The 15507-nt window shown below is 40.2% G+C and overlaps 1 protein-coding gene across 6 annotated transcripts in view; it reads right to left on the reverse strand.

Moving 5' to 3' along the window:
- The window catches only part of LOC144960771 (atrial natriuretic peptide receptor 1-like), a 292912-nt gene that overhangs the window by 130432 nt on the left and 146973 nt on the right, over window positions 1–15507 (reverse strand). For 5 of the 6 annotated variants that reach the window (XM_078894069.1, XM_078894067.1, XM_078894066.1 and 2 more), the window contains exon 3: window positions 15042–15291. The exons of the other annotated variant lie outside the window; for it this stretch is intronic. In XM_078894069.1, coding sequence (XP_078750195.1) covers window positions 15042–15291 — 250 coding nt within the window. The remainder of the gene's footprint in view (window positions 1–15041; window positions 15292–15507) is intronic. 6 annotated transcript variants of the gene reach the window in all.

Consider the following 15507-nt stretch of genomic DNA (forward strand, 5'->3'; position numbering starts at 1 on the left):
AGAAGACAGCCGAGGCAGCCGGTCGGATAATTAGGAAGCAAAAGGCCGAATTAAGTAAGTAAGTAATTGTGTAAGCAAGTAGAAAAGTAAGTAAGTAGGAAAGTAAGTAAGTAAGCAAATAGGTAAGTAAGTAAGAAAGTAGGAAAGTAAGTAAGTAAGTAAGTAAGTAAGTAAGAAAGCAAGTAAATAAGTTAGTGAGTAAGCAAATATATAAGTAAGTAAGTAAACATGATTTCATGATGAGCACATATTTGCAGACACAATACATCAACTCCCTTTGTCGATATAATTGGACGGTCCCAGTAACCCACATTGCGCAACAACATGACAATAAAATGGACATACTGATTGAAAGTGGGGGGGGGGGGGTGTTTGTGTGTTTGTATGTATGTGTACGTGTGTGTTATGGGAGTGGTGGGGGTGTGGGGGGGGGGGGGGAAGGTACGGGGTAAGATTAGGTCTTAACGTAATTAGATAATAAAGTGTTGGGGTTTATTGTGAATTGGGTGAATTGTGTGACAGTTGGATTGGGTCATTATTGAATAAAACTCGGGATTTATCCCAGCCACCCCCCCGCCCCACTACGTCCATCCCCACCCCTTTCGCTTCTCTCTCTCTCTCTCTCTCTCTTCTCTCTGCTCTCTCTCTCTCTCTCTTTGTGTGTGTGTGTGTCTTTGTCTATATTACATCGCTATCTCGCTGTCTTTTCTCTTCGTCTCTCTTTCTACTCTCTTATCTCTCTCTCTCCTCTCTCTCTCTCTCTCTTCTCTTTCTCCTCTCCTTCTCTCTCTCTCTCTTTCTCCCTTCTCTTTCCTCTCTCTCTCTCTCTCTCTCTCTCTCTCTCTCTATCTTTATTTTCTCTTGTTATATTTCATTCTGTCTCTTTCTCTTTCTCTCTCTCTCTCTCTCTCTCTCTCTCCCTCTCTCCGTCTGCCTCTCTCTCTCCTTTTCTCTCTTTCTCTTTCACGCTCTCTCTCTCTCTCTCTCTCTCTCTCTCTTTCACCATCTCTCTCTCTCTCCCTCTCCTCTTCAATCTCCCTCCCCTCCCCAACACCCCCCCCCCTTCCCAATGTTATTGTATTACACAGAAAGAGATAAAAACAAAAAGGACATCGTAGAAGTTTCGGGGACAGCGTGGCTCAGCGGTACGGTCTTGGCTTCCTACCCGACAGGTACCGAGTTCAATCACCCGCCGTTGCGCTGTGTGGCCTTGAGCAAGTCACCTCGCCCTAGCTCACTTTGCGGCGCTGCTCTGCGGCTGAGGCATGGATTATTCCAGTCTTTCCTTGGAATAGACCATAAAGACAAATTTTCCCTCGGGGATGAATAAAGGGAATTTTATTTTTATCTTATTAAACAAGAAAAATTTCAAGCTTCTGTATTATGAATCGATATCAATAAATTATGCTCAAATCCCTTTACACGGGGTCTCAAGTCTATCTAAAAACAATGACATAGAGATGAGTGACGTCAACATCATTCCTGTGAAAACGATGATTCTGATTTGGGGAAAAGATGATTTTGACTTGGCGAAAAGATGATTTTGACTTGGCGAAAAGATGATTTTGACTTGGAAAAAGATGATTTTGACTTGGGGAAAAGATGATTTTGACTTGGAGAAAAGATGATTATGACTTGGAAAAGATGATTTTGACTTGGGGAAAAGATGATTTTGACCTGGGGAAAAGATGATTTTGACTTGGGGAAAAGATGATTATGACTTGGGGAAAAGATGATTTTGACTTGTGGAAAAGATGATTTTGACTTGGGGAAAAGATGATTTTGACTTGGGGAAAAGATGATTATGACTTGGGGAAAAGATGATTATGACTTGGGGAAAAATGATTATGACTTGGGGAAAAGATGATTTTGACTTGGGGAAAAGATGATTATGACTTGGGGAAAAGATGATTTTGACTTCATATTAGATGGAAGTCGGTTTGGACCAATTCAATCCCTCGAAGGGGCGGGGAAATCGAGGCCTTGAAACTGGGGAAGAAGTTTCCCCTCGTAATGACGCATGGTAACATAGCAACTGGCTCTAAACTATCGGAACAATGGTGGACGCCCTTATGAAATATTTCCCCGACGAGCATAAAAGTGTATCCATAGGAGAAAAAAAACATTATAAATATGATCATGTTTTGAATTTTATACATTCTGATCACAAGACATATGAAAAGTTCTAGCCAGCATGGAAAATAAAAAGTACCAATTTTCATTGTTTAGAACCACGCTGCAGCTCGCCGTTCCTGGGCGACGTGACATCAGACTATTGAATCCAGATACTGTCATTGTTTACATTATGACGACTGTCCGAGGGGCGTGGTTATAACTGTGTCTTTACGACGAGTAACAAAAAAAAAAAAGAGGGAGAGAACAAAACTAATCATGCACATCTTGTGGTGTGCAGTATAAATGCACACCAATGCCCGAAATAGGGAATTAACCAGGGGCCTTAAAAACCGTATAAAATCACAAGGGAGGTAATTAGAAGAAACCTCATAACGCTGATTCGCATAGATTGATATGGAGAGAGGATAGAGAGAGTGAGAGAGAGAGAGAGAGACATAGAGAGAAAGAGACATAGCGGGAGAGAGAGAAAAAAAAACATAAAGAGAGAGAGACATAGAGAGAGAGGGAGAGAGATAGAGAGAGAGAGAAAAAAAGAGGGAGACATAGAGAGGGACATAAAGAGAGAGAGAAACATAGAGCGAGTGAGAGACAAAAGACATAGATAGAGACATATAGAGAGCGATATAGAGAGAGAGACACAGAGAGAGACATAGAGAGAGAGAGACATAGAGAGAGAGAGACATAGAGAGAGAGACATAGAGAGAGAGACATAGAGAGAGACATAGAGAGAGAGACATAGAGAGAGAGAGACATAGAGAGAGACATAGAGAGAGAAAGAGAGAGAGACATAGAGAGAGATAGAGACATAGAGAGAGACATAGAGAGAGAGACATAGAGAGGGGAAAGAGAGAGACATAAAAGAGAGAGACAGAAGAGAGAGAGAGAGAGAGAGAAGAGAGAGAGAGAGAGAGAGAGAGAGAGGGGGGGGGGGGGTTGGGGTAGGATTGAACTGAAACGACGTTATAATACTCATCGCATTTAATTAAAAGATCAGATATGTGACTCTTCGTCTCAAAACGGTATTAAATCGGGATGATTAAGATGTTGAAACTGGAATTTGTAGCCAGAAATATCAGACTTAAGTTGAGTGTATATGCTTTATAGAGGAGAAGGAATATCATATTTTACTGTGCTAAATACCAACGTTTCATATTTTTGACTAGTTTGACTATAACTTGACTTTTTAGCATCTGGTCCATCCAGACATAATACCGTTTTGAGACGAGGGGTCACATATAGGCACTTTTTGTGTCTTTCTTGCGCGTGGGGTTATATTTTTTTTCTTGTGTTTTTGTTTTTCTTGTTTGGTATTTATTTCTAATTTTTGTTGTTGTAGTAGATGTAGTAGTAGTAGTAGTAGTAGTAGTAGTCGTAGTAGTAGTAGTAGTAGTAGTAGTAGTAGTAGTAGTAGTAGTAGTAGTAGTAGTAGTAGTAGTAGTAGTAGTAGTAGTAGTAGTAGTTGCAGTAGTAGTTGTAGTAGTAGGAGTAGCAGTAGTAGTAGTAGTAGTAGTAGTAGTAGTAGTAGTAGTAGTAGTAGTAGTAGTAGTAGTAGTAGTAGTAGTAGTAGTAGTAGTAGTAGAAGAAGAAGAGAAGAAGAAGAAGAAGAAGAAGAAGAAGAGAAAAGAAGAAGAAGAAGAAGAAGAAGAAGAAGAAAGGGAAGAAAGAAAGAAGAAGAAGAAGAAGAAGAAGAAGAAGAAGAAGAAGAAGAAGAAGAAGAAGAAGAAGAAGAGAAGAAGAAGAAGAAGAAGAAGAAGAAGAAGAAGAAGAAGAAGAAGAAGAAGAAAGAAGAAGAGAAGAAGAAAGAAGAAGAAGAAGAAGAAGAAGAGAAGAAGAAGAAGAAGAAGAAGAAGAAGAAGAAGAAAGAAGAAGAAGAGAAGAAGAAGAAGAAGAAGAAGAAGAGAAGAAGAAGAAGAAGAAGAAAGAAGAAGAAGAAAGAAGAAGAAGAGAAAGAAGAAGAAGAAGAAGAGAAAGAAGAAGAAGAAAGAAGAAGAAGAGGAAAAGAAGAAGAAGAAGAAAGAAGAAGAAGAAGAAGAGAAGAAGAGAAGAAGAAAGAAGAAGAAGAAGAGAAGAAGAAGAAGAAGAAGAAGGAAGAAGAAGAAGAAAAGAAGAAGAAGAAAGAAGAAGAAAGAAGAAGAAGAGAAAAGAGAAGAAGAAGAAGAAGAAGAAGAAGAAGAAGAAGAAGAAGAAGAAGAAAAGAAGAAGAAGAAGAAGAAGAAGAAGAAGAAGAAGAAGAAGAAAGAGAAGAAGAAGAAGAGAAGAAGAAGAGAGAAGAGAGAAGAAGAAGAAGAAGAAGAGAAGAAGAAGAAGAAGAAGAAGAAGAAAAGAAGAAGAAGAGAAGAAGAAGAAGAAGAAGAAGAAGAAGAAGAAGAAGAAGAAGAAGAAGAAGAGAAGAAGAAGAAGAAGAAGAAGAAGAAGAAGAAGAAGAAGAAAAGAAGAAGAAGAAGAGAAGAAGAAGAAGAAGAAGAAGAAGAAAGAAGAAGAAGAAGAAGAAGAAGAAGAAGAAAAGAAGAGAAGAAGAAGAAGAAAAGAAGAAGAAGAGAAGAAGAAGAAGAAGAAGAAGAAGAAGAAGAAGAAGAAGAAGAAGAGAAGAAGAAGAAGAAGAAGAAGAAGAAGAAGAGAAGAAGAAGAAGAAGAAGAAGAAGAAGAAGAAGAAGAAGAAGAAGAAGAAGAGAAGAAGAAGAAGAAGAAGAAGAAGAAGAAGAGAAGAAGAAGAAGAAGAAGAAGAAGAAAAGAAGAAGAGAAGAAGAAGAAGAAGAAGAAGAAGAAGAAGAAGAAGAAGAAGAAGAAGAAGAAGAAGAAGAAGAGAGAAGAAGAAGAAGAAGAAGAAGAAGAAGAAGAAGAAGAAGAAGAAGAAGAAGAAAAGAAGAAGAAGAAGAGAAGAAGAAGAAGAAGAAGAAGAAGAAGAAGAAGAAGAAGAAGAAGAAGAAGAAGAAGAAGAAGAAGAAGAAGAAGAAGAAGAAGAAGAAGAAGAAGAAGAAGAAGAAGAAGAAGAAGAAGAAGAAGAAGAAAGAAGAAGAAGAAGAGAAGAAGAAGAAGAAGAAAAGAAGAAGAAGAAGAAGAAGAAGAAGAAGAAGAAGAAGAAGAAGAAGAAGAAGAAGAAGAAGAAGAAGAAGAAGAAGAAGAAGAAGAAGAAGAAGAAGAAGAAGAAGAAGAAGAAGAAGAAGAAGAAGAAGAAGAAAGAAGAGAAGAAGAAGAAGAAGAAGAAGAAGAAGAAGAAGAAGGAAGAAGAAGAAGAAGAAGAAGAAGAAGAAGAAGAAGAAGAAGAAGAAGAAAGAAGAAGAAGAAGAAGAAGAAGAAGAAGAAGAAGAAGAAGAGAAGAAGAAGAAAGAAGAAAGAGAAAGAAGAAGAAGAAGAAGAAGAAAGAAAAGAAAAGAAGAAGAAAGAAGAAGAGAAGAAGAAGAAGAAGAAGAAGAAGAAGAAGAAGAAAGAAGAAAGAAGAAGAAGAAAGAGAAGAGAAGAAGAAGAAGAAGAAGAGAGAGAGAAGAGAGAGAAGAAGAGGAAAGAAAAAGAACGAACCCCCCCCCCCCCCCCCCCCCCCCCCCCCCCCCCCCCCCCCCCCACACACACACATACACACTTCCAATAAAATAAATAGAAATTGGGAAGAAACAAGGAAAAAAATAAAATACAAAATAAAAACAAAAACAAACAAAACTTTTTAAAGTACTCGAATCAACAAACATAAATTTAAATAAGGCATCAAATCTCCAACGACAAAATAAATGAATAAATAAATAGATAGTGAAATGAAAATAAATATTATATAAATAAACGATGTAGCCTACTTTAGTCTTGGCCATGAGACATGCAAATTTAACCCCTGTTTATTCCGTGTTTAATGAAATCAAACGACACATACATTGACTACTACGTCGTACAGACATGCCCAGTACTATAAAAAATGCGTAAAATTTCGATTTTTTCGGTGTCGACTACAAATGTGGAAACTTGTCTTTGACTCAAAAAAAATGTGTGTCTGGCTGAGAAAACCCCGAAAAGATGCGCAAATTTCATAAATTGAGTTATATATATGTGACCCCTCGTCTCAAAACGGTATTAAGTCGGGATGCTTATGATACTGAAACTGGAATTTGCAGACAGTAACATCTTGCTTAAGTTGAGTTTATCAACTTTATAGAGGAGAAGGAATATCATATTTTACTGTGCTAAATACCAACGTTTCATATTTTTGACCAGTTTAACTATAATTTGACTTTTTAGCACCTGGTCCATCCCGACGTAATACAGTTTTTAAACGAGGGGTCACATGCATGTAGTGGTGTAGACTATGGGCTATCTGGTCTAATGGTATGACACTCGCTTTGAGATCGGAAGGTCCTGGGTTCGAGCCTGGCTCGGCGCATAGTTAATTCATTGGAAAAGGCTCTTTACTCACATTCTCTCACAGTATTCAGGTGTAAAATGAGTACCTGGCGGTTAACAGCGTTGTCTTTGCCCGAAAAATTGTAACATAGCCTAACAGGTTAACAGGAATTATGTCCCGTCCTACAAATTAAACGATGCTGTTGACCAGGGACCCCTTGTAAAGCGCTTTGAGCAGGTTTAGTGGATATTGCGCTATAACAAAGCTCAATTATTTTAGAACCACATCTTTCCAATCATTTACCACTTTAAATTTTCTTTTTATCTCTATTAGAACCCAAGTTATGAATTATTTTCTGAATAAAATTTGTTGCTATGTGAAACACTTTATCTTCCATTTTGGCGCATATGTCGGATCGAAGCTTGCCGCATCTTCCCGGGTTTTCTCAGGCAGCCTCACAAATGTTACTGAAAAGGATAGTGTCAGTTCAGACACTTCCGGGCGGGTTTGCGCTCAGTCATCGTTATGTTATAGATAGTATGCGCTTGGCTAAGAAGCTCATAACATTGCCATCCGGAAGTATAACGGACCAACACACAAAACAGTGTGTATCCATGAACGTTTAGAGTCGGGTTAATACAGTTCAGTGAGCATTACTCATAAACGCGGATGGCAAAAAACATCAACAAAGACCTGAGTGACGTCATCTTCGAACTATTTATAGCCTGACACTGAAATCCAAAAGGACTGGCAGTTTGACGTCATCATTTAGTTTTTGCACCGTCTACTGAGTTGTCGTTAGTAGAGCTCATGGAAACAAGTTATTTCATTGGTTGAACTATTGAATACAACTCACGATTTGTTTTCTTTTGTGGCAAAAGACTGGCATTTTGACGTAATTTTTTTGGTCAGTGTCAGGTCATAAATTTACGAAGGCCACGGTTCGCGACGGTACACGAGTGCGGTGAGGAATGTGATGATTGGGTCGAATGAGATAACATAGTATAGTGTGGTCACCATCGGAACCTGTTGCCATCCGGAAGTATAACAGACCAACACCCACACACACACACACACACACACACACACACACACACACACACACGACTATGTGTAACCTTAAATGTGACCCCTCGCCTCAAAACGGTATTAAGTAGGGATGACTAAGATGACCTTTTTAGCATCTGGTTCATTCCGACATAATACTACCGCTTTGAGACGTTGGGTCACAAATGTTGATAGTCTGATTAACTCTCCCCTTACCATCCATTTTCAGGATTTTCCCCGAAAATTCACACCCAAGTAACACAAAACTATATTTATTTATCACTCAAACACAATAGCAGTAAGATCTTGAGATACATAATTTCTTTATCAAACCATGCTCTACAACACAATGTTCATTTTCTTTAAATTTTATGAGGTACAAAAGAAATTTCAATAAGAAAAATGTTGGTTGTATCGAAACGAATGTGACGATTTTCCTGTAGTTGGTAAGGAGAGGGTTAACAACAAGAAATGAAGTGAGTAGGAAAGTGCCAGAAGACAATAGAGAATAAAAAAACTTCGCGGCGGCGATGTGGGCTCGAACACGCGACCTTACTGGTACGACAACTCCGCCTGGCCGGGAAGGGGAGATCGTGACTCTACCGTATGACCTAAACAAGACCCCCCCAAAAAATTCGCTTCAAACCTTAGTCTAACTAGAGCCTTCTCTCCCCGACTTCTTGAGGTCACGGGTTCAACACAAACAAACGCCGCGAAGTTAGTTGGCCAGCATAGTCCGGCTAATACAGTTTAGTGACAATTGGATTCAATAGTCTGATGTCACGCGCCCGGCAACGGCGGCCATCTTGGTTCTAAACAAAGAAAATCATTAATTTTTATTCTCCATGCTGGCTAGAACTTTTCATTCCCTTTTCATATGCCTTGTGATCAGAATGTGTAAAAGTCAATACATGATCAAATTGATGGGGTTTTTTACCTCTGGATACGTGTTTAAGCTCGCCGGGGAAATATTTCATACGGCGTCAGCCATTGTTCCGATAGTTTAGAGCCAGTGTTACTAAGTTACCATACGTCATTAGGAAGGAAGTGACGTTACGACTATTGAATCCTATTACCCATAAACGTGGGTGGCAGCAGCCTCATATGGTTTTCACACTATTATGTTATGACGATCGACCCAATGAGCAAAGTCCGGTCCGCATTCGTGCACCGTCGCGAACCTGCCCGGTAGCATCGTCACAACACACCGTTCGACTAGATGCTCTGCCGTCCCAGGTTCTTGCCCACAGCGGGTGTATGTTGGACAGATGGAAAGACCACAAATAACAAAGACCTGAGTGACGTCAACTTCGTGCTATCTATATTTCCGGATGGCAATGTTGTGAGTGTTTTAGCACGCATCATCTACTAGTTCTCTTCAACTTAGCGTAATAGTCAGTTGTTTTTTTTTTAAATTTTGGTTTATTTTGTGTGTGCTTGTTCGTATGTGTGTATGTGTCTGTGTATATATATATATAGATGATATGCAGATGACGTCACTCATGCCTTTGTTATTGTTTTTGCCATCCGCGTTTGTGAGTTGTTCTCACTAAACTGTATTAACCAGACTATAAAAGTTCATGGTTACACAGAGTTTGTGTGTTGGTCCGTTATACTTCCGGATGGCAATGTTGTGAACTCCTTGGCCAAGCGCATTCTATCTATATATGTGTGTGTGTGTGTGTGTGTTGGATGGTGGGGGGGGGGGGGGGTCCTTGGCTTATGGGGATATCATACCGAGGGAGGCGATAATTCACTTGTATAAAAAAAAAAAAAATAGATATTATGCGCTTGCCTAAGACACTCACAGCATTGCCATCCAGAAGTATACCGGACCAACACACAAAACTGTGTGTCACCTTGAACGTTTATAGTCTGGTTAATACAGTTCAGTGAGAATTACTCATAAACGCGGATGGCAAAAAAGCAACAGTAAAGACCCGAGTGACGTCAACTTCATTCTATCTATAGACAGAACGAAATTAACGTCACTCAAGTCTTTGTTATTGTTTTCTTTCTTTTTACCATCCTTGTCAAAGAGTAATTCTTACATACTTTTTTAACCAGACTATAAAAGTTCATGGTTACACACAGTTTTGTGTGTTGGTCCGTAATACTTCTGGATGGCAATGCTGTGAGTTTCTTAGGCAAGCGTATACTGGTTAATTCCGTTTTTAGTGAGAATTACTCATAAACGCCAACGAGCTGGATGGCCAATAAGCAACAACAAAGACCTGAGTGATGTCAACTTCATACTCCAATCTATAGATAGTATGCGCTTGGCTGAGAAGCTAACAACATTGCCATCCGGAAGTACTACGGACCAACACACAAAACTATGTGTAACCATGAACTTATAGTCTGGTTAATACAGTTTAGTGAGAATTACTCATAAACGCGGATGGCGAAAGAGCAACAACAAAGACCTGAGTGACGTCATCGTCATACTACTATCTATAAACAACAGAACTGTTGGACGAGTAAACACTGAATAAATACATAATTCATCACCTCCTTCGTCCACCGCGGACCTCAGAGTATTTATATTTATATTTATGTAAGTCAATGGCCTGGTTTGATAAATTATTTATTCACAGTGTCTGCAGAGACAAAAACTATGAATAATAGATGCATTTTCCGTCGTTGAAAAAACAAAACAAAAAAAAAACAAACAAACCCAAAACAAAAATGCCTACTTAAAATTTTGGCCAGTGGATTATTGGTCCTCCGAGAAAAGATAGAATGATGCCCTTGGCCAAGAAACTCACAACATGGCCAGCCGGAAATATTATACAACGGAACCACCAAAACACTCAATACTATAGATAGTATGCGCTTGGCCAAGGAGTTCACAACATTGCCATCAGGAAGTATAACGGACAAACACACAAACTCTGTGTAACCATGAACTTTTATAGTCTGGTTAATACATTTTAGTGAGAACAACTCACAAATGCAGATGGCAAAAACAATAACAAAGACCTGAGTGACGTCATCTTCGAACTATCTATAGATAGTATGCGCTTGGCTAAGAAGCTCATAACATTGCCATCCGGAAGTATAACGGACCAACACACAAAACCGTGTGTATCCATGAACGCTTATAGTCGGGTTAATACAGTTCAGTGAGAATATCTCATAAACGCGGATGGCAAACAACAATAACAAAGACCTGAGTGACGTCAACTAAGAATTATCTATAGATAGAACGAAGATGACGTCACTCAAGCCTTTGTTATTGTATTTTGCCATCCGCGTGTGTGAGTGATTCTCACTAAACTGTATCAACCACACTATAAAAGTTCATGGTTTTACACACATATTTGTGTGTTGGTCCGTTATACTTCCGGATGGCAATGTTATGAGTTTCTTAGCCAAGCACATACTATATATAGATAGTATGCGCTTGGCCAAGGAGTTCACAACATTGCCATCCGGAAGTATAACGGACCAACACACAAACTCTGTGTAACCATGAACTTTTATAGTCTGGTTAATACAGTTTAGTGAGAACAACTCACAAACGCGGATGGCAAAAACAATAACAAAGGCCTGATTGACGTCATCTGCATACTATCTATAGTCTGGATAATACAGTTTAGTGAGAACTACTCAAAAACATGGATAGCAAAAAAAATAAAATAATAATAATAAAAATGAAACAATAACAAAGACCTGAGTGACGTCAACTTCGTTCTATCTATAGATCGATTCAACTGACCCTCATCTTGGCAAATATTTTCACCCCTGGGACTTCCCGAAGTCTTCGCTTAAGTGCCAAATTTGAATTTAAGAGTTTCTGCCAAGATGAGGAGTCAATCAATCATTTGTTGTTTTTTTTTTTTTTCTCTCTATCGATACTAAAAGCATTCAATAGTCTGATGTCACGTCCGCCCAGCAACCAGCGGCTTGGTTCTAAACAAAGATAATCGGTACTTTTTATTTTTCATGCTGGCTAGACCTTTTTCACATGTCACGTGATCAGAAAACAAAAACAAGATCAGATTTATAATGGGGTATTTTTTTTCTGACAGCGGAGTACGAGGAGGAGGAGGAGGAGGAGGAGGAGGAGGAGGAGGAAGAGGGGAGGAGGGGCAAAGAGAGGAGGAAGACGGGGGGGGGAGAGAGGAAGATAAGACAGAAGAGGAGGAAGAGGAAAAGGAGGAGGAGTAGGAGGAGGAGGGGCAAAGAGAGGAGAAAGAGGGGGAAGAGGAAGATAAGACAGAATAGTAGGAAGAGGAAAGGAGGAGGAGGAGGAGGAGGAGGAGGAGGGGGAGGAGGAGGAGGAGGAGGAGGAGGGGGAGGGGGGCAAAGGGAGGATACAGAGGTGCAAGAATAGGAGAAGACAGCGGAGTACGATGAGGAAGAGGAGGAAGAGGGGGGAGGGGCAAAGAGAGGAGAAAGAGGGGGGAAGAGGAATATAAGACAGAAGAGTGGGAAGAGGAAAAAGAGGAGGAGAAGGAGGAGGAGGAGGGGGAGGAGGGGCAAATGGAAGATACAGAGGAACAAGAGTAGGAGAAGACAGCGGAGTACGAGGAGGAGGAGGAGGAGGAGGAGGAGGAAGAGAAGGACGAGAAAAAGAAGTTGAGGGAAGAGGAGAAGCAGGGAGAGAGAGAGAGTTGGGGGGGGGGGGCTGGAGGGAGGGGGTGTAAGAGGAGGAGCGGAGGAGGAGGTGATGTTGAAGGTAGAGGAGGAGGAGTAGGAGGAGGAGGAGGAGGAGTAGGAGGAGTAGGAGGAGGAGGAGTAGGAGGAGGAGGTGATGTTGAAGGTAGAGGAGGAGGAGTAGGAGGAGGAGGTGGAGGAGGAGGAGGAGGTGATGTTGAAGGTAGAGGAGGAGGAGTAGGAGGAGGAGGAGGAGGAGGAGGAGGAGGAGGAGGAGGTGATGTTGAAGGTAGAGGAGGAGGAGTAGGAGGAGGAGGAGGAGGAGGAGGAGGAGTAGGAGGAGGAGGAGGAGGAGGAGGAGTAGGAGGAGGAGTAGGAGGAGGAAGAGGAGGAGGAGTAGGAGGAGGAGTAGGAGGAGGAGGAGGAGGAGGAGGAGGAGGAGGAGGAGGAAGAAGAGGAAGAAGAGGAAGAGGATGAGCAGGGGGAAGGACGAGAAAAAATAGTTGAGGGAACGGGAGAAGCAGGGGGAGATAGAGTTGGGGAGGGGGGGGTGGGAGGGGGTGTAAGAGGAGGAGCGTAGGAGGAGGTGATGTTGATGGATGAGGAGGAGGAGGAGGAGGTGTTGAAGGGGACGGACTGGAGTGGAGGGAATAGGTTGATGAAGTGTGGGGGGGGGGGGGGGGGGGGAGAGGTGATGGTGGTGGTGGTGGTGGAGTATGTCAAGGGTGTGGTGGATATAAACAGCAGTTTTCCAATAAACCCTAACTCGGTTTCTCCCATTTTGATATATTGAGGATTATTTCCCTTTAAAATTCTCATTTAGTCTATTTTTTTTTTCAGATGTATAAACTTCAAATTCACACAAATCTAGGCAAATTCTTGTGTCAATTGATGCTTAAATATAAAGTTGACGTTTCAAGTTTTCTCATGGATGGAAAAACCAACTTGACTCTTTCCTTACCAAATTTGTCAATGTTTTTACCAAAAATGTGACCCTTCGTCTCAAAACGGTATTAAGTCGGGATGATTAAGATGGTGAAAATGGAATTTGTAGCCAGAATATCAGACATAAGTTGAGTTGTTTGCTAAATGAGGAGAAAGAATATCATATTTTACTGTGCTAATACCAACGTTTCATATTTTTGACCATTGATACAATTGACTTTTAGCATTGGCCATCCGACATAATACCCTTTGAGACGTATGGTCACAAATGCAGTTTTTGACCAAAATTGATTTTCGATAAAGTCAATGTTTAATATTTTTCTACATAATAACATTGAGTATTATTTAACATACAAAGATGTTTTACAATGTTGTGTTATACAATTGTGTTTGAGAATGTAGCTTTCGTAAATTACGATTACTGGAGTGTAGTGATACATCTTTAACCAAGACTGCATGAGTATTTTATGCTATCTAGTGAGTTGTCTAGTAGAGCTCATGGAAACAAGTTATTTCATTGGTTGAACTATTGAATACAACTCACGATTGTTGTTTTTCTTTTTTTGTGTTTTTTTTGTGGCAAAAGACTTTTTGCATTTTTGTTGTGTAGCCATTTTTTACATAGAAAGTCTCATGGTATATTGTATCAGGCTTTTTTGTGTCGTGAAAGCTCATTTACGTCATTTTTAGTATTCGCTAGCCGTCATGCTTATGACCTACATGAAATCCAAAAGGACTGGCAGTTTGACGTCATTATTGTGGGTTTTTGCACCGCCTAGTGAGTTGTCGTTAGTAGAGCTCATGAAAACAAGTCATTTCATTGGTTGAACTATTGAATACAACTCACGATTTGTTTTCTTTTGTGGCAAAAGACTGGCATTTTGACGGTATTTTTTGGTCAGTATCAGGCAATAACTTTACGAAGGCCACGGTATAAAACGGATATAGTCGATGTTATGGTTGAATGAGTTAATACTTTTTTTTTCCAATTTTGAAAAACAGGAAAACTCTCTCGGATTGAGTGAGTTAACGAGTTTCGGAAAACCAGCCTTCGATTATTACTGATAAATGACTAAATTGGGTCAGATCAAATCAAATTTGACGTATATTTCGGATACGTCCGCGATTAAACGGACGTAAATCAATCTTCTTCCGCTATTTTAATGTTCTAAACTGAAGAGGTCAGTGTATTTAATGTTTTCGACCAACCGGGTCATCGATCACGTGATTTGTTGCTGATCTTTGATTGGATATTTCTTGATAATGTAAAGACGATTCTTCTCTCTCTCTCTCTCTCTCTCTCTCTCTATATATATATATATATATATATATATATATATATATATATATCCCACCCCTCCCCTCTCTCTATCCCTCTCTCTCCCACCTCTATCTCTCTCTCTCTGTGTGTCTCTCTCTCTCCCGTCGCTCCCTCTCTCTCTCTATCGCTCTCTCTCTCCCACCGCCCCCCCTCTCTCTCTCTCTCATTCTCCTCACCTATTGATTTTAGTTTTTAACATACCCATGGTCAAGCTAAACAAAATGACCTATTGTAATATTCGAAATTCCGAGAGCACAGGTCATTTTGAGCTCTTTTTGCAAAGTGACCGTTGACACTTCAAAGGAGAGTAGAACCAATATTTTGCCATCACACTTTTGATCCCAATAGGATTCAATAGTCTGATGTCACGTCCGCCCAGCAACCAGCAGCTTGGTTCTAAACGAAGACTATCGATACTTTTTATTCTTCATGCTGGCTAGAAAGTTTTCACATGTCGTGTGATCAGAATATATAAAAGTTAAAACATAATCAGATTTAAATTGTTTTTCTCCTCTGGATACACTTTTATGCTCGTCGGAGAAGTATTTCATAAGGGCGGTGATGGAGCTCATGGCGTCCGCCATTCATTGTTCCCCGATACATTAGAACCAGTTACTGCGAGGGAAGTGACGTCACTACTGTTGAACCCTATTACAAAAGACTTACTTCTACAATGTCGCGACAGCTCCTTCAAAACTTGCTCCGCCTTTTTGGCGTCCATATAAGACGAGGCGATATGAAAGGGAGTCTTCCCCTTTTTCCTAAGCGCCAAGAAGATGGGTTCCAGGACGTGGAAACAGTTGGATCTGTGACTGGCACCGTCGAACTTCTTGTCGTAGAAATGAAGCGCCGCCGTTTTCCATCCGAAATGCCTCATGATGGCCATGAATATTTCCGCAGACTTCGTGTAGCTTCCCTGGAAGAATGAAAGTAGTAAAGGTGAGAATTCAAGATAACAAGAAATAATATATTATCAATTAACAACTAAAGATAGTATGCAGATGACCTCACTCAGGTCTTTGTTATTGTTTTTTGCCATCCGCGTTTATGAGTAAAGCTCACTGAACTGTATTAACCAGACTATAAACGTTCATGGATACACACGGTTTTGTGTGTTGGTCCGTTATACTTC

This window comes from Berghia stephanieae, chromosome 15, assembly GCF_034508935.2.
Source record: "Berghia stephanieae isolate SIO BIC M18660-M18661 chromosome 15, UCSD_Bste_1.3, whole genome shotgun sequence".
Classification (NCBI taxonomy): domain Eukaryota; kingdom Metazoa; phylum Mollusca; class Gastropoda; order Nudibranchia; family Aeolidiidae; genus Berghia; species Berghia stephanieae.